The sequence below is a fragment of the Trichosurus vulpecula genome, chromosome 7 (assembly GCF_011100635.1).
Source record: "Trichosurus vulpecula isolate mTriVul1 chromosome 7, mTriVul1.pri, whole genome shotgun sequence".
Taxonomy (NCBI): domain Eukaryota; kingdom Metazoa; phylum Chordata; class Mammalia; order Diprotodontia; family Phalangeridae; genus Trichosurus; species Trichosurus vulpecula.
Window position 1 is genome coordinate 235,464,301 of NC_050579.1, and position 19,309 is coordinate 235,483,609.

General features: G+C 35.1%; 1 protein-coding gene across 2 annotated transcripts in view; it reads right to left on the minus strand.

Annotated features, from left to right (window-relative positions):
- LOC118856385 (CD2 associated protein) overlaps positions 1-19,309 on the minus strand; it is a 165,882-nt gene that overhangs the window by 71,690 nt on the left and 74,883 nt on the right. For both annotated transcript variants that reach the window (XM_036766673.1, XM_036766674.1), the window contains 3 exons: positions 15,404-15,504; positions 4,074-4,194; positions 1,072-1,259 (listed from right to left, as the gene is read on the minus strand). In XM_036766673.1, the coding sequence (XP_036622568.1) occupies positions 1,072-1,259; positions 4,074-4,194; positions 15,404-15,504 (410 nt within the window). The remainder of the gene's footprint in view (positions 1-1,071; positions 1,260-4,073; positions 4,195-15,403; positions 15,505-19,309) is intronic.

Genomic DNA, 19,309 nt, shown 5'->3' on the forward strand with positions numbered 1-19,309 from the left:
AAAGTGTCCAAAAAACTCAGAGGACGACAAACTCCACCTAAATCTACTTAATGCCAAGGATCACATGGGGGTCAAACTCTTGGAAGGAAACATCAGAATTTATTTTACTTACAAAGAAAAAAAGCTACGGACATAAATAAAAGATCAACTAAGCAAAAAAATCCATTTAATTAATAGCCAGAAAAAAATCCCCTGTTAATCTTTCAGAACAAAAAGAGAAAATGAATACTTCTAAAACTCCAAGGTATTATAGTTCACCTGACAATTTTTGTAAAAGGTATTAAACTTGTGGTTAACTGTTTGTTTCCAAGAGTTAACCATATTTAAAGGTTTCTATTCTTTTGAAAAACGTTTCACTATTGATTTGTTTCTGTGGCATTACAATTTATTATTTCTTATGGTCACCTTTCTTAGGGCATCTAGGTAGCATAGTAGATAGAGCACAGAGTTTGAATTTAGCCTCAGACACTTCCTAGCTGTATGACCCTGGGCAAGTCACTTCACCCCATGTGATTCAGTTTTCTCATCTGTAAAATGGACTGAAGAAGGAAATGGCAAACCATTCCAGTATCTTTGCCAAGAAAATCTCAAATATGGTCACAAAGAATCAGATACAACTGAAATGTGCAAACAACAGCCAAGGGTTACCCTAGTAAAAAAGATCCCAATGTGTGTCTTTTATTGTCAAATCACAAATAATTCTGATGGTGATTAATTACCTGATTGTAAAGTACATCATAAAAATCATTTCTTGAACAGTAAGAAGGTAATCCATGTCAGAAATGAAAACATTTTCCCCCACTTTATTATTGCTATCTATCTTATAGACTAATTATAAAAAGAGACCCCCACTGCTTAGTATTACATTTTAGTAGAAAAGAAAGAGAAATTAGAAAATATGCAGCTTGAGCTAATTCAAATTATTTTGGAGAAAATACCTCAGAATTTTGCGTAAAACAATCAGTAGCTTATTCATCACATCAAAAAAAAATCAAATGAAACAAAAGTGAAGTGAACTTTACACTTTGATGTGCTCTGTGCATACAACAAATTTAAGTTCAGTTTTTGTACCTTGTCTGGTTTTTTTTCATCTACTTCATTACCAGACATTCTTGTCCGGAGTTTCACTGAACCTTCTTTAAAAATATCTCCAAATCCAACTCCCCGAATTTTCTTTGGCTGTGCAACTGATCCAGCTGCAGTTTCACTCTCAATTCCTAGAGAGGCTAAAGGTGAGGTAGGGCTAGTAAAAACAGCTTCTGAAAGAAAAATTTTGTTTAAGAAAATTTAGTACAAAAAACATACTATACCAAAAAAACTTGAATTTCACTCCACATGGGAAAGCTTATCTGAACATTGCAGGCTACAATGATCTCTTTACCAATTCTGAACTCCAACATAATTAACTGTATCTACCACATATTTCAACAATGATCTACTACTAAAAGTATGACTTAACAAGTTTATGTCTCTCTGTGTCTTGCTTCCCAAACTGAAAGACAAATAAAAAGCAAAACTGTAACCATTCATCAGATACAGTTACGTGCTTCTCTTAACCTCTCCAACAAAGTTAAATTAAAATTTCATTGCTTTTAGGTCAAAGACTTGCAGAACAAAGAATAAGTAATAAAGATGATATTTCTCCATAATGTAAAACAATTTAGGTTTAGAAGTAATTCCACATGAGTTATTTCCTTCGTTCCTTAGGACAGCTCGCGAGGAAAGCAAGGAAGATATATCCCCATTTCATAAAGGTTGCATCAAGGTCACATGGCTAATAGGTGGTAAAATGACAATAGAATTAAGATCTTTTGTCTCCCAGTTAAGTGCTCATTTAAAAAAATTTTTTTAAGATAAAAGAAGGTCCTTGAGTAAAAATATTGACTGACACATAACCAATAAATAATTTTGTAATAGTAAGTCTTTGGTCCAATTCATCACTATGCCATTTTAAAGGAAGGGTTAAAAATAATCACAGTTCAGATTTTGTGAGGCCAATGCAAGAGATTCAAATAACCATATACACTTTTTTATGCCAAACACTAAGCAATTTTAATGCTCTAGAGAGAATACAGTGGTTAAACAAAAAAGGAAGGAGGAAAAGGGAAAGCAGAAAAAGGAGAGGAAACAATGCAAATGTGGCATGTACATTCTGTACATAACAAATGTGATCTGCCAATATGTAGTGTGCTATAATTGATTTTATGTATATAATGCATAGATAATAATAGTATTCATATACAAAGACAAAAAAATTTAATATATGTATACATGTGCATACATATGTGTATATGTAACAAACACACAAGGGAGAAAATGTGCTTTTTTTTTAAATTTGAAAGCACTTTCTGTTTTGATTACTACAGTTTGCACACGACCATTATCCAGCAAAGTTTACTATGTTTGATGAGGCAAGAGGGAGACTTCTAATCCTTCTATTCAGAAATCAAAAGATGAGTATCTTCAAATTACAATTTAAACTACATATTTAATCACTTAATTTCTTTATAATTGCTCTACATAAAGCATTCATCCACATCTGAGAATCAGAACTTATTTCCAACCACTGGCTCCAAAACCCATAAACACAAAGTCCAGATTGGGACTGAGAGGTCTAGAGAAAAAGCATGGCACAGTGTAAAAGTCACAGTCCGTGGGGTCAGTGATTTGAGGTTAAATCCTGCCTCTGACAATTTCTATCTATGTGACCTTGGACAAGTCATTTAAACCTCCCTGGGCTTCCATTTGAGGAAGCTGAATATATGATAAATAAATGATCAAGTCCCTTCTAGCTCTATATTGGTAAGTTTTCATTTTTATCCTGGCAATTCTTCAAAGTTACTAAAAAAAATCAAGCTAAGCTAAGAGTTAGAATTCAAAAGTCTTAGCATTTAAAACTGTAATATTAGTCCCAATCTCTTTGCAAAGAAACCAAAGGAAAAATTACACCTAGATACTGTTTTATTCAAGACGTCAGGATCCCTACATAACTTTAGAGTCTAGCTCATATCTTCACCAATAAAAACTACTTCATCTAAAACTTAAACTCAATTCAGTCCTAGGGAAAAGTTGGAAAAGACCAGTGATAGAATAAAAATGATAAGCAACATCAAGGCCTATCACAAGCAAATTGGTTGGAAGTAATTCACAATTCAAGTATGATATCACAATGGCTATTACCTGTACTTTTTGAATTCTTCCTAAAGAGTTTGTAAACTGTCTGTATGTATCTGTTGAAAGATATATTTTTCCTTGGTATTACTACCTCAATCATTTCCCATTTCCAAAAGGATGGATTAGAGTCTAGATTTCAGCCCTACTCCCCCCACCAATCGTAATGAAGAACTGATTAGCTGATTTCATCAGTCATTAGTGATTGATAAATATTGTTGATGTTTCCAGGGAAGTCTACAGTTACAAAAAAAATTAAATTAAATTATCATCATCAATAATCCTTGGGAGACTACCTTACTTATAAATTTCCCTGGTCAGAGAACTCCTTTCTTACCATTTTCTACATGAGGCTAGTCCTTATGGGAGAAGCATGGTACAATGGAAAGAGTATTGACTAAATAGTCATAATCTTTATAAATTCGCAATCTATCATGTTCCTAATTCAGTTTCTCTTTCTTGGTTATTTGATTCTCTACTCTTTATTCGAGAGTGGAGGAAAGGGAAAGAGAGGTAAAGGGAAGGGAAGAGGAGGAAAAAAGAGAAGGAGAAGTAAAGGGATATGAATTTACAAAGCTCCTACTATATGACAGGTACTGTGCTAAGCAACTTTACAAATATTTTCTCATTTCATTCTATCATTGGGATCCTTCCATAATTTCATTAAGTCTGAAATCATGTGAGAATTAGCTAGAAGGTTCACAAATGGCCATCAAGAAGACTAGTACATTACTGATGACATCTTTAAGAGGGATACCAGAAGGAGCTCGTAAAAATTATAGAATAATACATATTATTTCCCTATCAGGTGTATGAGGTTTTTTTCAATGCTACCCCTCTACATTGATCACTTAGTCAATCAACAAAATATTAAACTACATTTCAATGTCAACATGATTTACCTGATTCCTCTTGAGCTTCATGGGCTTCTCCATCATCAGCTATTTCTATTTCTTTCACAAAATTTGAAGGAAACAATCCTGATTTGTTGTTCAAAGTTCCACTCCACCATCCTTCTTCTACCTAAGAGAGTTCATAATTCAGTTTTGTTTTTTTAAAAAGAAAATACTAACTGAGCAATGATTAATCAAGTATTTATTAAGTGTTTATTGTATGCCAATCACTGTGCTACGCCCTAAATGATAAAAAAAAAGGCCAAAATGACCCTGCTCTTCAATTGAAGGAGAAAAACATATACATAAATCAGTATACACAAAACTAATAGAGTAAATGTAAGGTACCATTAGAGGGGAAAGCACTATCCACTGGGGGGATGGGGACAACAAAGTACTCCTACAGAAGTTGGCACTTGACCTGAGTCTTAGAAGAAGCCAGAGAGTTCAAGAGGCAAAGGTGAGGAAGGAAGAGTATTACAAATATAAAGGCTGATGCAAAGAACATGAAGCATCTCATGTGAAGAACAGCAAGTAGGCCAGTACGGCTGTACCACAGACCATGTGAAGTAGATTAAGTGACTGATTAATTTAAAAGCTTGTAAATACAGAAAAAGCCAGGTTGTAAAGAACCTTGAATGTCAAAGATATGAGCTTCTAACTGTTGTTACAGGTGATAGGGAATCACTGGCTTATAGCAATCACTGAATGGGAAGGGGTTGATAGGATCAGGCTTACACTTTAAGAAAATCACTTTGGTAGATATGTGGAGAAGGAATTTAAAGTGAAAAGATACTTGAGGCAGGGAATTGAATTAGAAGGCTATTACAATAGTCAACACAAAAAGTAATGAGAGACTGAACCAGGATGGCAGCTGTATGAGAGGGGAACATGCCTAAAGGATACTGCAGAGAGAGAAACTGAAATTATAAAATGTGTCAATTGATTGGCTATAGGTGAGGAAGAGAAGAGAGATGGGAAGGAGAGAAAGAGACAGAAATTATGCATAAAAGATAAAGTAACTTCAAATTTCTCCATGATCTAGGACACTCAGTAACTCAACAGGTTTAAATTTTTTTAAAAAAAATAACCAAATAATAATAATAAGATCAGGGGTGAAACAAGGATGTCCATTATCACCCCTACTATTCAATTTGGTATAGAAATGTTAGCTGTAGCAATAAGAGAAGAAAAAGAAATTGAAGGAATTAGAATAGGCAAAGAAGAAGCTAAATTATCACTTCTTGCAGATGATAAGATGATTTACTTAGAGAATCCTAGAGAATCAAGTAAAAAACTACTTGAAATAATAAACAATTTTAGCAAAGTTGCAGGATATAAAATAAACCCACATAAATCCTCAGCACTTCTATACATTACTAACAAAGCCCAACAGCAAGAGACAGAAAGAGAAATTCCCTTCAAGGTTAAGGTAGACACTATAAAATATTTGGGAGTCTATCTGCCAAGACAAACCCAGGGCCTATATGAACATAACTATGAAACACTTTTCACGCGAATAAAGTCAGATCTAAATAAATGGAAAAATATCAGTTGCTCATGGTTAGGCCAAGCTAATATAATAAAAATAGATATCTATTCAGTGCCATACCAACTGAACTACCAAAAAATTATTTTACAGAGCTGGATAAAATAATAACAAAATTCATCTGGAAGAACAAGAGGTCTAGAATATCTAGGGTATCAATGAAAAGAAGTGCTAGAGAAGGTGGCCTAGCCATACCAGATACTAAACTGTACTATAGAGCAGCAGTTATCAAAACTACCTGGTACTGGCTAAGAAACAGAGTTGTGGTTCAGTGGAATAGGATAGGTACACAAGATGGTGAAGTCAATGACTACAGCAATCTACTCTTTGATAAACCCAAAGAATCCAGCTTCTGGGCTAATAATTCACTATTTCACAAAAACTGCTAGGAAAATTGGAAAATGGTAGGGCAGAAACTGGGCATAGACCAGTATATTACACCATAAACCAAAATAAAGTAAAAATGGGTTCATGATTTAGGAATAAAGGCTGATACTATAAGCAATTTGGGAGAGCAAGGAATAGTTTACCTATCAGACTTATGGAAAAGAAAAGAATTTATGACACAACAAGAGATAGAGAGCATTACAAAATGCAAAATGGATAATTTTGATTATGTTAAATTGAAATGTTTTTATACAAAAAAAGCCGATGCAACAATGAGGGAGGCAGAAAATTGGGAGAAAATCTTTACAACTAGTGTCTCTGATAAAGGTCTCATTTCTAAAATATACAGGGAACTGAGCCAAACATACAGGAATACAAGTCATTCTCTAATTGAGAACTGGCCAAAGGATATGAACAGGTAGTTTTCAGAGGAAGAAATTAAAGATACCTATAGGCATATGAAAAAATGCTCAAAATCACTACTGATTAGAGAAATGCAAATCAAAACAACTCTTAGATACCACATCTCTCCTGTCAGATTGGCTAAAATAACAAAACAGGAAAATGATAAATGCTAGAGAGGATGTGGGAAAATTGGAACATTGTTACATTGCTGGTGGAGTTGTGAATTGATCCAGCCATTTTGGAGAGCAATTTGGAACTATGTCCAAAGGGATATAAAAATGTTCATACCCTTTGACCCAGCAACACCACTTCTAGGGTTGTATCCCAAAGAGATCACACAAGTGGGAAAAGGACCCATATGTACAAAAATATTTATAGTGGCTCTTTTTGTGGTAGCTAAGAACTGGAAATCAAAGGGATGCCCATCAATTGGGGAATGGCTGAACAAGTTGTGGTATATGAATCTAATGGAATACTACTGTGCTACAAGAAATGGGGATGATAACGGACTTCATAACAACCTGGAAAAACCTACATGACATAATGCTGAGTGAGCGGAGCAGAGCCAGGAGAACATTGTACACAACCACAGATACATGGATTCTGTGAGGACTAACCCTGACAGACTTTGCTCTTCTCAGCAACACAAGGTGCAAAGACAACTCCAAAGGACTCATGATGGAGAATGCTATCTACATCCAGAGAAAGAACTATGAAGTTTGAATGCAGATTGAGGCACACTTCATGCTCGCCTTCCCCCCCACCCCCTTTTTTTTTCCCTCTCTTTTGTTTTTATTTTTGGCTTGGTTTTTTTTTTGGTTCTGTTTCTTCTTTCTCATGATTCATTCCATTGGTCATAATTCTTCTCCACAACTTGACTAGTGTGTAAATTAATTCAAGGCAAAGTTGTACGTGGAAGCTATATGGGATTCCATGCCGTCTTGGGGAGGGAGTGGGGGAAGTGGGGAAGAAAATCTAGAACTCAAAATTATGTAGAACCGAGCATTGTAAACTAAAATTAAAAAAAAAATTTTAAAAAGCCTACTTTGAGCTCACTCAGCATCCTCTTCCCTATCATTCATCATACTACAGGCAGCAAGCCTGCACTAACCAACCCCAAGACCTGACCCACAGACTTGCAGGAAAGAATAAAGGAATTAATAAGCAAAATTCCAAAGGGAAAGAGGATCAGGGATGAGAGTCAGTGGGAATAAGGCCATCTTAAAAAAGATTAAGCAAAAGTAAGAAGAGACACAATACTACGTTTATAGCAGAAGAAAGGGAAAAAAAAATTATAGCCTGGGGAGAAAAAAGAGTATTAGTGACAAATGCAGAAAATATAAAACTAATTCACATGACTTTAAATGTGAATGGGTTAAACAATCCAATAAAATTTACAAAACAATAAAATTAAAAAGTGATAGATTGGATAAATAAAACCCTACCATCTGTTGCTCATAAGAAATACATTTAAAAACGAAGACATACACACAATAAAACTGAGGGGATGTGAAAAATTTACTATATGCATCAAATTAATAATAAATGAAGCCCCAAGCATTGTAATTATGCTGACAAAGCAAAAATAGACATTGACAAAATAATAAGGGATAAACAGGAAACTGTGAGTTGAAGGAACCATAGACAACAAACTACTATCAATAATAAACTTACAGATCTGGCAATTAAGAGATCACTTATAATCTTGGAGAGATCAGCTTCAGCTGAATGAGATAGGAAGCCAGACTGCAGAGGATTTGGAAGACCGGAGAAGAGGGGAAGTAGAGATAATAAATACCAACAGATTTTTCAAAGAATTTAAGTTAAAAAGGGAAAGAGATATATAATGATAGCTTGTAGGCTTGGTAGAGTCTAATGACATGGAAGGAGAGAGATTTGAGTGTAAGCAATTTCTTTGAGAAGACAAGAGGTTGTGGGATCAAGGGTACATGTAGAGGAATTAACTATGGCAAGCTGAAGGGCTCCCTCCTCAGAAGAATGAAGGGATGAGGAGGGCAGGGGTAAAGAGAGAGCTCTCAGATAATGCCCTCAATTTTTTTTTCTATGAAGTCTGAAGCAAAGTCCTAAACTGAATGTTTATACAAACACAAAAGATGACAGCACATAAAAATCTATGCATCCCCCCCACAAAGAACTTCCCTTCTTGATCTATGTCTACTAACACTAACACTCCATAATTCTTCCTAATCATACATGTTAAAATCATCATAGTCATCTCAGAAAGGCGACATGTTATGGTGGAAAGAGGATAAATTTGGAGTCAGAAGACTTGAGTTCAACTCCTAGATTTGCAACTTACTACACTTGGGACACCTTGAAAAAGTCATTTAACCTCTCTAGTCCTCAGTTTCCTCATCTATAAAATGAGTGAATTGTACTAGATGACCTCTAAGGTCTATTCCAGTTCTACAATTGTGATCTTTGAATCTTGACTTTCCCTGGTTGCCAATATTACAATTACCTGGTACACCTGGTATCTCCTTTCATATCATTATCCTAATACTACTTTATCTAAAAGGTTACCCACCTACTCTTCCCTTTCCACATTCTACACACCTTTGCCAGATTAATTTTCCTAATGTACAAGCCTATTCTAATCATTCCACATTCAAAAACCTTTAAAAGCTTCTCAATGTCTAACAAACCACTTAGTCTGGCATTGCAAAATCCTTTAAAACATGGTTCCAAACAACCTTTCTATCTTTTTTTCATAACATATCTTCTTACTCTATGCTTCTAACTAAAGAAAACTATTTGCCATACTCTAAACACTTCCCACGCGCTTTTGTACATGTGAGTTTTGCCAGAAATGTGGTATTCATGCTATAAATTTTATACTTTCCTTCCTGCTGACCCGCCATCTGTTTATACTTTACTCATCTTCAAAGACCAGGTCAAATGCTAACTCTTTCATGAAATCTTCTCTGATCCTCTCAAATAGAAATAATTTCTGCCTCACCTGATCTCAAAGCATTGAGCTTCTAACTACATCTTAATTTTTATTAAATGTTTCCCTAGCGCCTAGCACAATGTATCTCACACAAGTGCCTAGCATTCATTGAACATTACAAAATGTTATTTTACAAGTTAATAAATGCATAGAAAAGAGTATGTAAATTTACGAATAAACATTTAATAGTTAAAAAAGGCAAATTAAATGAGTTTCCAGTAATAATTTGACAACATAGCTGGAGTTCAAATTAACTGTCTTTTCCATTTAACCAAAAAATTATAATACAGGAAGAATACATTACAGAGATTGGAAGCAGTGAGAAAAATTACTACCATACTGTAACAGTCTAGGTAAGAGGTAGTGAATGCCTGAGCTAGAGTAGTGAGCAAGAATTAAGAAAAGGGGATGAATTAAAGCAATGTTGTGACATTTGCATTAAAAAGACATGGCAATTGACTAGGTATGAAGGGAATAGGATGAAGAAAAAAATTCAAAGATAACTCCAAGACTGTGAACCTGTGTGACAAGCTGGATTGCGGCCCCCTTGACAAAAATGGAGTAAAGGGTTTAGGAGAAAAGATAAAAAGTTCTGTTTTGGACATTCTGAGTTCAAGTTGCCTACAAAATATCCAAAATATGCAGATAATCACGTACCAACTAGCACTGGTAGGAGAAGGTCTTTGACAGGAGCCAACTGAATGATATTATGGAAAATACACCATGCTCGCAGTCATAAGTACCTAGGTTCAAATCTTGGCTTTTTACTTACTACCTGTGTGATTTGGGGCAACTCATTTTCCTTCTATGGGACCAAATTTTCTCTCATATAAAATGAGAGTGCCAGGGAGACACGAGTTATAAAAGTCCTATGATAACTGAGTCAGGAGAGACTTGTTGGACACTGAGCAAATCACCTTGACTTTATATCTTTATGTGTAAAATAAGGGGAAGAGAGGACACTAAAAGTAACTCACTTATATAGCACATTAATATTTGCAATGAACTTTCCTTAAACACTGTGAAATAGACAGTAAAAGCATTATTTTATCCCCACTTTAGACATGAGGAAACCAAAACCAGGAGAAAGGAAGTGATTTTACTATGGTCACCCAGTAATTGGTCTTGATTACAAAAGCCAATGTCCCTTCCATCTCTAAAAACATTGTGATATTTCATCAAATTTCATCTAGCTCTAAAGTAATACGATTGGATAATTTCTATAGAAGCTGAAAGATAGGAAGTTCTGTCATACCTTACATGCAAAACTGAATGGTCTTAATAGTAAAAAGAAAAAGGAATTGAGAGAAGGGAAAAATTAATAAGAACTGGAGTAGTCAGATCATGTAACAGCAGAAATGGAATTTGAACTAATTTCTGAGGTTTAGAAAGAACTTTGATCGAGAGCATTCCACCTCCCAGTCATGATGAAGCCTGGATAAATTACCTCGATAGATAAGAACAAAGGCATCTTATGCAGGTAAAACAGTAAAAGCAAAATCAGAGGCCAGAAGTGGCGTGATGTATGAAGGGTAAGTGCAATGAGAAAACCAATTAAAATGGAGCAGACTCTAGATGTTAAAGAGTAACAGGGAACAGAGCTGAGACTTTGAGTAAAGAATAACCTGAAAAGCAAGCAACACAGAGACAAGGCAAATGGTATTATAGGAAGCTCTCTTTAGTTACATATAACAGACTGATGGTAAAGAAACCAGGTAGAAGATTTGCTGTCATAAAGGTCCAACAGGCCTGGAACGTCTACAACAGGCACATGTGAGAGACATCTTAATCTGAAGTTGAAGAGGACAATGGAGACCATATAGTCTCACCCTTCACCTTACTGAGGCCCAAAGAAGTCAAGAGATTCAAATCTATATCTTTCAACTCCAAATCCAGCATTCTTTCAATTTTATTATCCTATATCTTAACATAGCCTCATATGAACTGAATTTACAGTCAGAGGGGCTGGGTTCAAGTCCTAGCTCTGTTTCTTATATTATTATAGGCAGATCACTTCCTTTCTCTAGGCCTCTGTTTCCCCCTCTGTAAAATAAAAAGATTAAAGATTGAACTAGATGATGAGTCTCTTCCAGTCCTAAGTCCTATGTAGTGATCCAAAAACAAGAAAAATTTCTTACATGCAAATAACTAGAAAATGTTAAAAAAGAAGACTGCTAACCAGCTCTCTATAATTATTGCTCATTAAGAAGGATCAATAATAAGAATGTTAATAAATAAAATTGTTATTTGCTAATACTAGCAATTCTAATAATTAGCTATATTATTTGACTCACTACTTGTTGATATTTCACTTCTATGACTAATTAGTGAACAATAATTACAGTTATTTTTCTTTTCTTTTCTTTTTTTTTTCTTTTTCTTTTTTTCTTTTTTTTTTTTTTAACCATTTTCAATTCACCAGAGCAACTTGAGGCATTTGTTTTCAGACTACAACATGGGATCTAAAGCTGTTATACTCTAATCAATTAGTAAGCATGGCATATTCAATTTTTTTTCCAGGTAGGTAAATAACCTTCTCCCCACTTAAGTCTTTTCTGTATACTATCTCAAAGTGGGGGGTGGGAGAAAATACACCCTGAGAAAGATGAAAACTTGTGGAAAATCCCTAAAACTGGAGTACTCCACCTCCAAAGTTGTAAGAAATTATATAAATCTTTGAGAAACTGGTACAAAGCTGCAGACCCATGAACAAGTCCAGGAGGCATAAGATTCCAAGGTAAAATGGAAAAGAATAAGCAAATCAAGACTGAGCATATACTATTATCAAGTCAGAGTTATTTTATGTTATCATTATTAAATTAGAATTAGAAAGGTACCAAATTATGCATTAGGCTTTAGTTTTATTTAAAACTTGACCGAAAAAGAGATAGAAAGGGTCATGGAAAATAAAATACGTAATTTTGATTTGTTGTTGTTGTTATTCAGTCATTGTCAATCATGTCCAATTCTTCATGACCCCACATTTGGGGTTTTCTTGGCAAAGATACTGGACTAGTTTGCCATTTCCTTTGTTCATTTTACAGATATGGAAACTGAGGTAAACGGGGTCACACAGCTAGTAAATGTCTAAGGTCCGATTTGAACTCAATTCTTCCTGACACCAGGCCTGGTGTTCTATCTAACTACCTACCCAAATTCTAATTAGATAAAATTAAAGTTTTTGTGCAAATGAAACCAATGCAGCTAAAATTTACAAGGGAAGCAAGTGACCGGGGCGGGGGGGGATCTTTGTAGCAAGTTTCTTTGATAAAGGTCTTATTTCCAATATATATAAGAATTAGAGCTATTGTCCAAATGGTTAATGGATATGAATAAGCAGTTTTCAAAGGGATAAATTCAAGATATCAATAGTCATATCGGGGGGTGGGGGGGAAACTGCTCCAAATCACTGTTAAGGAAAGGCAAATTAAAATAACTCTGAGGTTCCACCTCATACTCAACAGTGTCAAAAATGAGAAAAAGAAAAATGCTGCAGAGGCTTGAGGAAGTGGAGAAGAAGCACATTAATGCACTGTTGATGAAGCTTTGAACTGGTTCAGCCATTCTGGAAAACAATTTGGAACTAAGCCCATACTAACTATGCCCTCACTAAATTAGGCCTACTCTTTGACCCTATAATATTACTACTAGGCCTATAATTCAAAGATATAACAGAAAAAGAGGCCTCATGTATATAAAAATATTTATAGTAGGTCTTTTTGTGATGGCAAAGAGTTAGAAACTAAGGGATGTCAATAAATTAAGAAAAGGCTGAACAAATTATAGTTTATAAATAAATATACAATGATTAACCACAATTGAAGAGGACTGATGATAAAGCATGCTACCCACCTCCTGACAGAGAGGTGATGAACTCAGGGTACAGAATGAGGCATTTTTTTGGCCATAGGCAATGCTGGAATCTATTTTGCTTGACTATGCATATATGTTACAAAGACTTTTGTTTTCCATTTGGGAGGAGGTAAGAGAGAAAATAGAGTTCTGTTAATTAAAAAAAAAAAAAAACGCAATAAAATTTAGAATGAAAAAAAAAATTTTAAATGCTCCCTGCTAATCTTCTTTAGGGGAAAAAATAGGGAGAGAAAGAGGACAGAATTGTGATTTCATTGATAAAGGAAACTCCAGAGGAGCCAATTACCTTTACTACTACAGGTCAGCACCTTCTCTTTAATGTATTGTTTTAGAAAACTGCCTATAAAGCACTGAGAAACTAAGTGACTTGCCCAGAATGTGTCTGAGATGGGTATCCAACCCAGGTCTTCCTAGATCATAAGCCAGCTATCTAGCTACAATATTATGCTACTTCATAGATGATTTGATAACACCGATTAATGTCAGCTATTTTACGGAGACATTTTTAAAAATCATTTTAATTCTGGAAAATTCTTTTTTTTATACAAATCTCATATCACACCTCTAGTTTCAGACTAATAGTTGGGACTACTTGATCAAGGAATTTTGGGGCATTTGGCAGTAATATAGTTATACTGTATATAACATACAAGATATATTGCTGGTTTAATTATTCAAAGATTAATATAAAAAGCCTCTTTGAAATTTAAGCAAATAAACCTAAACAGAGAAATAAAGTGGCAACAATCATATGGATCTGACTCCCCACCAGAATATATGGTAGCTTTTTATTCTTCAAATTTATACTTGGAGAAAAGAATCTTTACTACACATAACTACCAAGAAAATTTATAAAATAATGCTCTCTCTTTAAAAACAAAAAAATCCTACACTAAAGGTGGAGAGAAGTTGGGAATATTTAAAAACCATTTCTAACTGGTTATGATGCCTGCTGGGAGAGAGGGAAGGGTTTAGTTAGCATAAATGTTTTCATGAATATCCAAAATGCCAAAGGCTAAGGAATTCTTAACTTGGGATCCATGACCTAGTATTTTAAATATTTTGATAACCATATTTCAACATAGTTGCATTCCTTTGTAGTATTATATATTTTATGTATTTAAAAATCTTATTCTGAGGAGTCCAGAGGCATCATTCATCAGAATGCCAAGAAATGCCACAAAATAAAAAAAAAAAAAAGTTAAGAATCTATGCCATAGCACAACTCATTCAATTTGCAGAATGAAATTTACTCAAAAATTACTCAAATTTCAAAAACTGCCAGTGTGGGAATTTGGCTTTGCTTAACTATGAATATTTTTTTTAAAAAGGGGGGGGGTGGGGAAGGGATTGTTTTGTTTTAAATTGGAAGAGCAGGGTAGAAGAAAGGAAGACTAACATTAGAGTGGCCAAGAAGAGAAGAGAATTGATCAAACATTTTTTAAAATGCACAGAAGAGAACAAAAGGAGGACTAGAAGGAAACAGAAAAATGCAGGAAAACTCTGAAAGTCACATGTTGAATTTATTATAAAGTTAAAAGGGAAACAGATTTTGTTTCATATATAATCCTTTTTCTGTTTAACCTCATATGTGGAAAAGATCATTTTATTTGGTGTTTTGAAAATTTTAGAATTCTAAAAAAAGTTTTTACCATTGAATTCTATTAAGAGAAAAAAAAAAAACCTTATTCCCCCCAACCTCAGGCCTGTGTTAAACTCAGAATTAAAGAGTTTATACATGTTTTCTGTTGAAATTTTTAGTTAAAGTAAATTGAAACACAGAAAAATTTTTGTAATAGTGTCATATGTAATTAACACTATAACAGAGTTATAATCCAAAGTCTACAGATTGCACATATCAATTTCAGTTAAAAGAATATATTCAGAAATAGATATGTATAAGTGATCATTTATGCATACTCTCAAGCAGAGTACTATTTTAGTTGTCCAAATAAGTAAACCTCGTAAAAAAACTGAAGTCTATTGGATTTACTGTCATTAAACGCATACATACACTTGAATCTTATACAAAGGAATTAGGCAGCAATTAAGTTACACAGTAATTTTTTTAAAAAGCACATTTTTCTTATACCTTTAAACAAAGCACTAAAAAAGGTAGATCAAATACCTATCTTTAACATCTATTTTGCTTACCTCTTCGTTAATATCGATAATATCTCCCAGTCTGAGCTCTAATTCATCTTCATTTTGTGGAATATACTCATAGAGAACTTTACACTGCCGCTTCCTTACTTCTAAAGAAAAAGACATGACAGAAAATTAAGTTTTAAAGTAGCATTAAAATAAGAAAAGCACCTTTCTGTTTATGTATTTAAATTTAGCAAGTTATTTTTATAAAACTGGACCTTTTTATGCACACAAAGGAGCTAACCACATTTAATTTTATGGCCTACATTCTAGGCTCAAACCCCAGCCTAGTTAGTCCAATTTCAGTGCAAAGTAACAAGTCAGACACACCCTTCCGGGCAATGGCAATTTCTATTTGTACACCAGAATACACCAATTACATGGAAGCAAACATTGCACTGCCAATTACAAGACTAAAAAAACAGACTCTTAAAGGCTATATTGGCACACCAGCTGAGTCACAACAGTACTCCAGTTCAATAAGTGTCTGATTATTTCCTGATCAAAGTCTAAGAGTAGTGTTTTTTTAAGTATCAACTGTTAAAGAAAAAAAAAACTTCTGCAAAACTCTAGAATATAATAACATGAGAAAATGTGATTTCTTTACTCTTTCCCCTTACCCTCCACATCCAATCAGTTGCCAAATTTCTCTCTATTCTGTCTTCTACACAGCTGTCCAATCAATAACCCTAGAGCAAATGTTCAAAAAAGATTTAGTGAAGTCCTACTACCTTTGTTATCAATTCCTTACCCAGCTTGCATTTAAAGTACTCCACAATCTGGCTGTTACCTAACCTTCCAAATGTACTTCACATCACTCCCCTTCATGCATTCTCTATTCCAGACAAGCTAGCCTATTAGCTCTTCTCGAAATCTGGACTTTCATCTTCCACCCCCGCTTTTGCAAAGGCTGTTTTCTGATAGCATCTCCGTACCTTCTTAGATTCTCTATCTTCTATGTGTACTTTTAAGCAGATTACTATTTTAGTTGCTCAAACAGGTGAACTTTATAATTTATTGAAGACTACTGAAGTTACTATTATTAAAACCTTACATACACTTGAATCTTTATACAAAGGAATGTCAGCAATTAAGCTACAGAGTGATTTTTTTTTCAAGCAACATTTGTCTTATACCTTTAAACTCTTAGACTCTAGCTTCCTTCAGGCCAACACAAGTACCCCTATTACTCTTTTCTTGTTCTTTTCAATTGAGCTTTCCTCCTCCTCAAATTATCTTTACTAATTTACTATTTATTAATCTGCTTACATGCTGCATGCCTATGCTTCAACAAAATGTAAAATAAGGAGTTTGTATTTTATCTTAGGAAACAAGAGCTACTGAAGCCCTCTGATATGGGGATAACATCGCTAAAATACCTCAGGAAGGTAATTTTGACAGGTTTGTGAAGAAAGTACTGCAGGAGAGAGACTGGAGACAAGAGGACCAGTTAGTAGGTTATTCCAATAGTGCAAGTAAAAGATGAGGTCCTGAAGAGGGTGTCTGGCTCAGGGCTGATAATTTTGCATCTTAAATTAGATGCCCTACTGGGACCCACAATGACGAGGCAATATGATTTATGCAAAGGCAGCATGAGACAGTCAGTCTACCTCTTTACTCTAGAATATACCCACTAAGCCCATTATCAGCCCTGAGCCAGATAACCACCTCCAGCATCTTTTTTTTCTAAGGCCTTCTCCAATGCTCCAGAGGCCATCATCTTCACCAGACTATCCTCCCATAGCAAAATTTGTGCCTTCTGTACAGACACTCCCAGGCCATCCCAGTTCCTACTAACTGTGAGGTATTGCTCCTTGGGCCAAAAAGAATTTCTCATCACCATATGTCACTGAGGAGGTACTGAAAAGTCAAATCACCCCCCACTGCCCTCAACAGATCTCTCTCCAACCACTCATACTCTACCTGAACTCATTCTGCCATACTCCTAACCCCTTAAAGATTTTGAATCTCTAGATGACGTACAAATGCCAACTCATTCCCAACTGCCCATTCCCTTATTCCCAACTGCCCATTCCCTTATTCCCAACATCCTCAACCCTATCCTTTAAATATCACACTCCCAATCTACCTACCCCCTTCCATCATGCTTTCCATAATTAACCCCTGCTCCATGGTTAACCAGCTTGCTTTCATTGTAAACCTTTTACTTTCTCATTCTTTTGATCTTATCACATTCACCAAGACTTAGCTCCCTCATCACCACCTGATGACACTGCACCCCATCTAGTACTGATTGTACTTTCACTCATAAATTATTACGATTGAAAGCTCAGCTAAATGACTGCAACGATGTAAATGGAAAGAAAAGCAACCAAAAGCTGAAAGTGAACACTAAGAAATCATAATGACAAGACTGGCCTCCCCCTCCTTCTTCGTAAAATCCAGGAACTGTGGTTGTGGATGCTTCAAAGAATGTCAGACACTTTTACAATGTGTTCATTAGGTTTGTTAGTTCAGTTCGGTCATTTTCCGTTTTATTCTTGGTTAAGAGGCATAGCTCTCAGAGAGAGGGAGAAGAAGGTTACATTGGGAAGGGTAGGTAATGTTAAGAACAAAAAGATATCAAGAAAACTTTTGTTTTTTAAAAAAAACTAGGAACTTTTAAATTGGATTAAAAAAAAAAAAAAAAGAAAGTGCATGCTATTCAAATGTACCACCCAATCAACATCCTAAAGGCCATTATCTATCTGAGCCTAAGATAAGTCAGTTCAGTTAGTTCAGTTTCTGGCTCCCAGTCTTTTCTCTTTGCCCAAACTCCTGCCTTCATATGAGGACACTTCAACTACATATTGATACTGCCTCAAAGACCTTAAGTTCCCAGCTCCCTGTTTACTCAGTTCTCATAACCTACTCTTCCTGTACTCCTACTCTATCTGAGCTACACAAAGATTTGGATAAACCCTTTTATCTTATCACCCACAAGTGTTCAACTTTCATGGTTACAAAATATGAAATTTCCTTATTATTTCCTCTTTCTCTGCATTTCAATCCTTAACCTTGTTCATCCTCCTCACTATGATATGCAATTCTTCAACCCCTCAGTTCTTTTCCCAGACCATCAGCCCTACACTGGCTAAACTCTCATTTCCTCCTCCCTGTTTTGACTGCTGGGTCGATCAGTTCAACTCTATACCATCCTCTTTTCTCGAAATATTTTTCCTATGACCAATCACATCTTACCAAACTCTAACCTTGGAATCCTCTCATCATTCACTGCCTTTGTTCTTATTCACGTGATACTGAATGGAACTGGAGAAAATCTCAAATCCATGCTGACTGGGTCCACTAAAAATATGTTACATATTCTCAACTGGACACCCACTACACCAATGCATTCACTATGCCACTTAATACAGTGGCTTTTCCAAAACTTTTCTTCCCTCCTCAACTCTTCTTTAACACTCCTTTCAATGACCCTCTCAGCTAAGGACCTTGTTTCATCATTTACTGAAAAAACTGAGTTCATTTGCCAAAAAGCTCCCGTCTCCTCATTTTATATTATGCAAATGTCTTTCCTGCACTATTCTACTCCTTTGCCCCCATTTCTGAATATACCCATATCTCCAGAATCCTAGAAAAACCCTAACTTAACCCTATCATCCACACCAGCTGTTGTCCTCTATCACTCTTCCCTTTGGTTAAACTCTTAGAGAAACCATCTAAACTCACTACCTCCAGTTCTCTCACTGATTCCAAATCCTCTGAATTTAACTTCAGATCTCATACATTCAATTGAAATTGTTCTCCCCAAAGTTACCAAACAAATCTGAATAGAAACAGAAAGGACAAAAACTGCTAGGAAAACTGGAAAACAATAGGGCATAGGTATAGACCAACATCTCGCACCATATACCAAGATAAGGACAAGATGGGTACATGATTTAGACACAA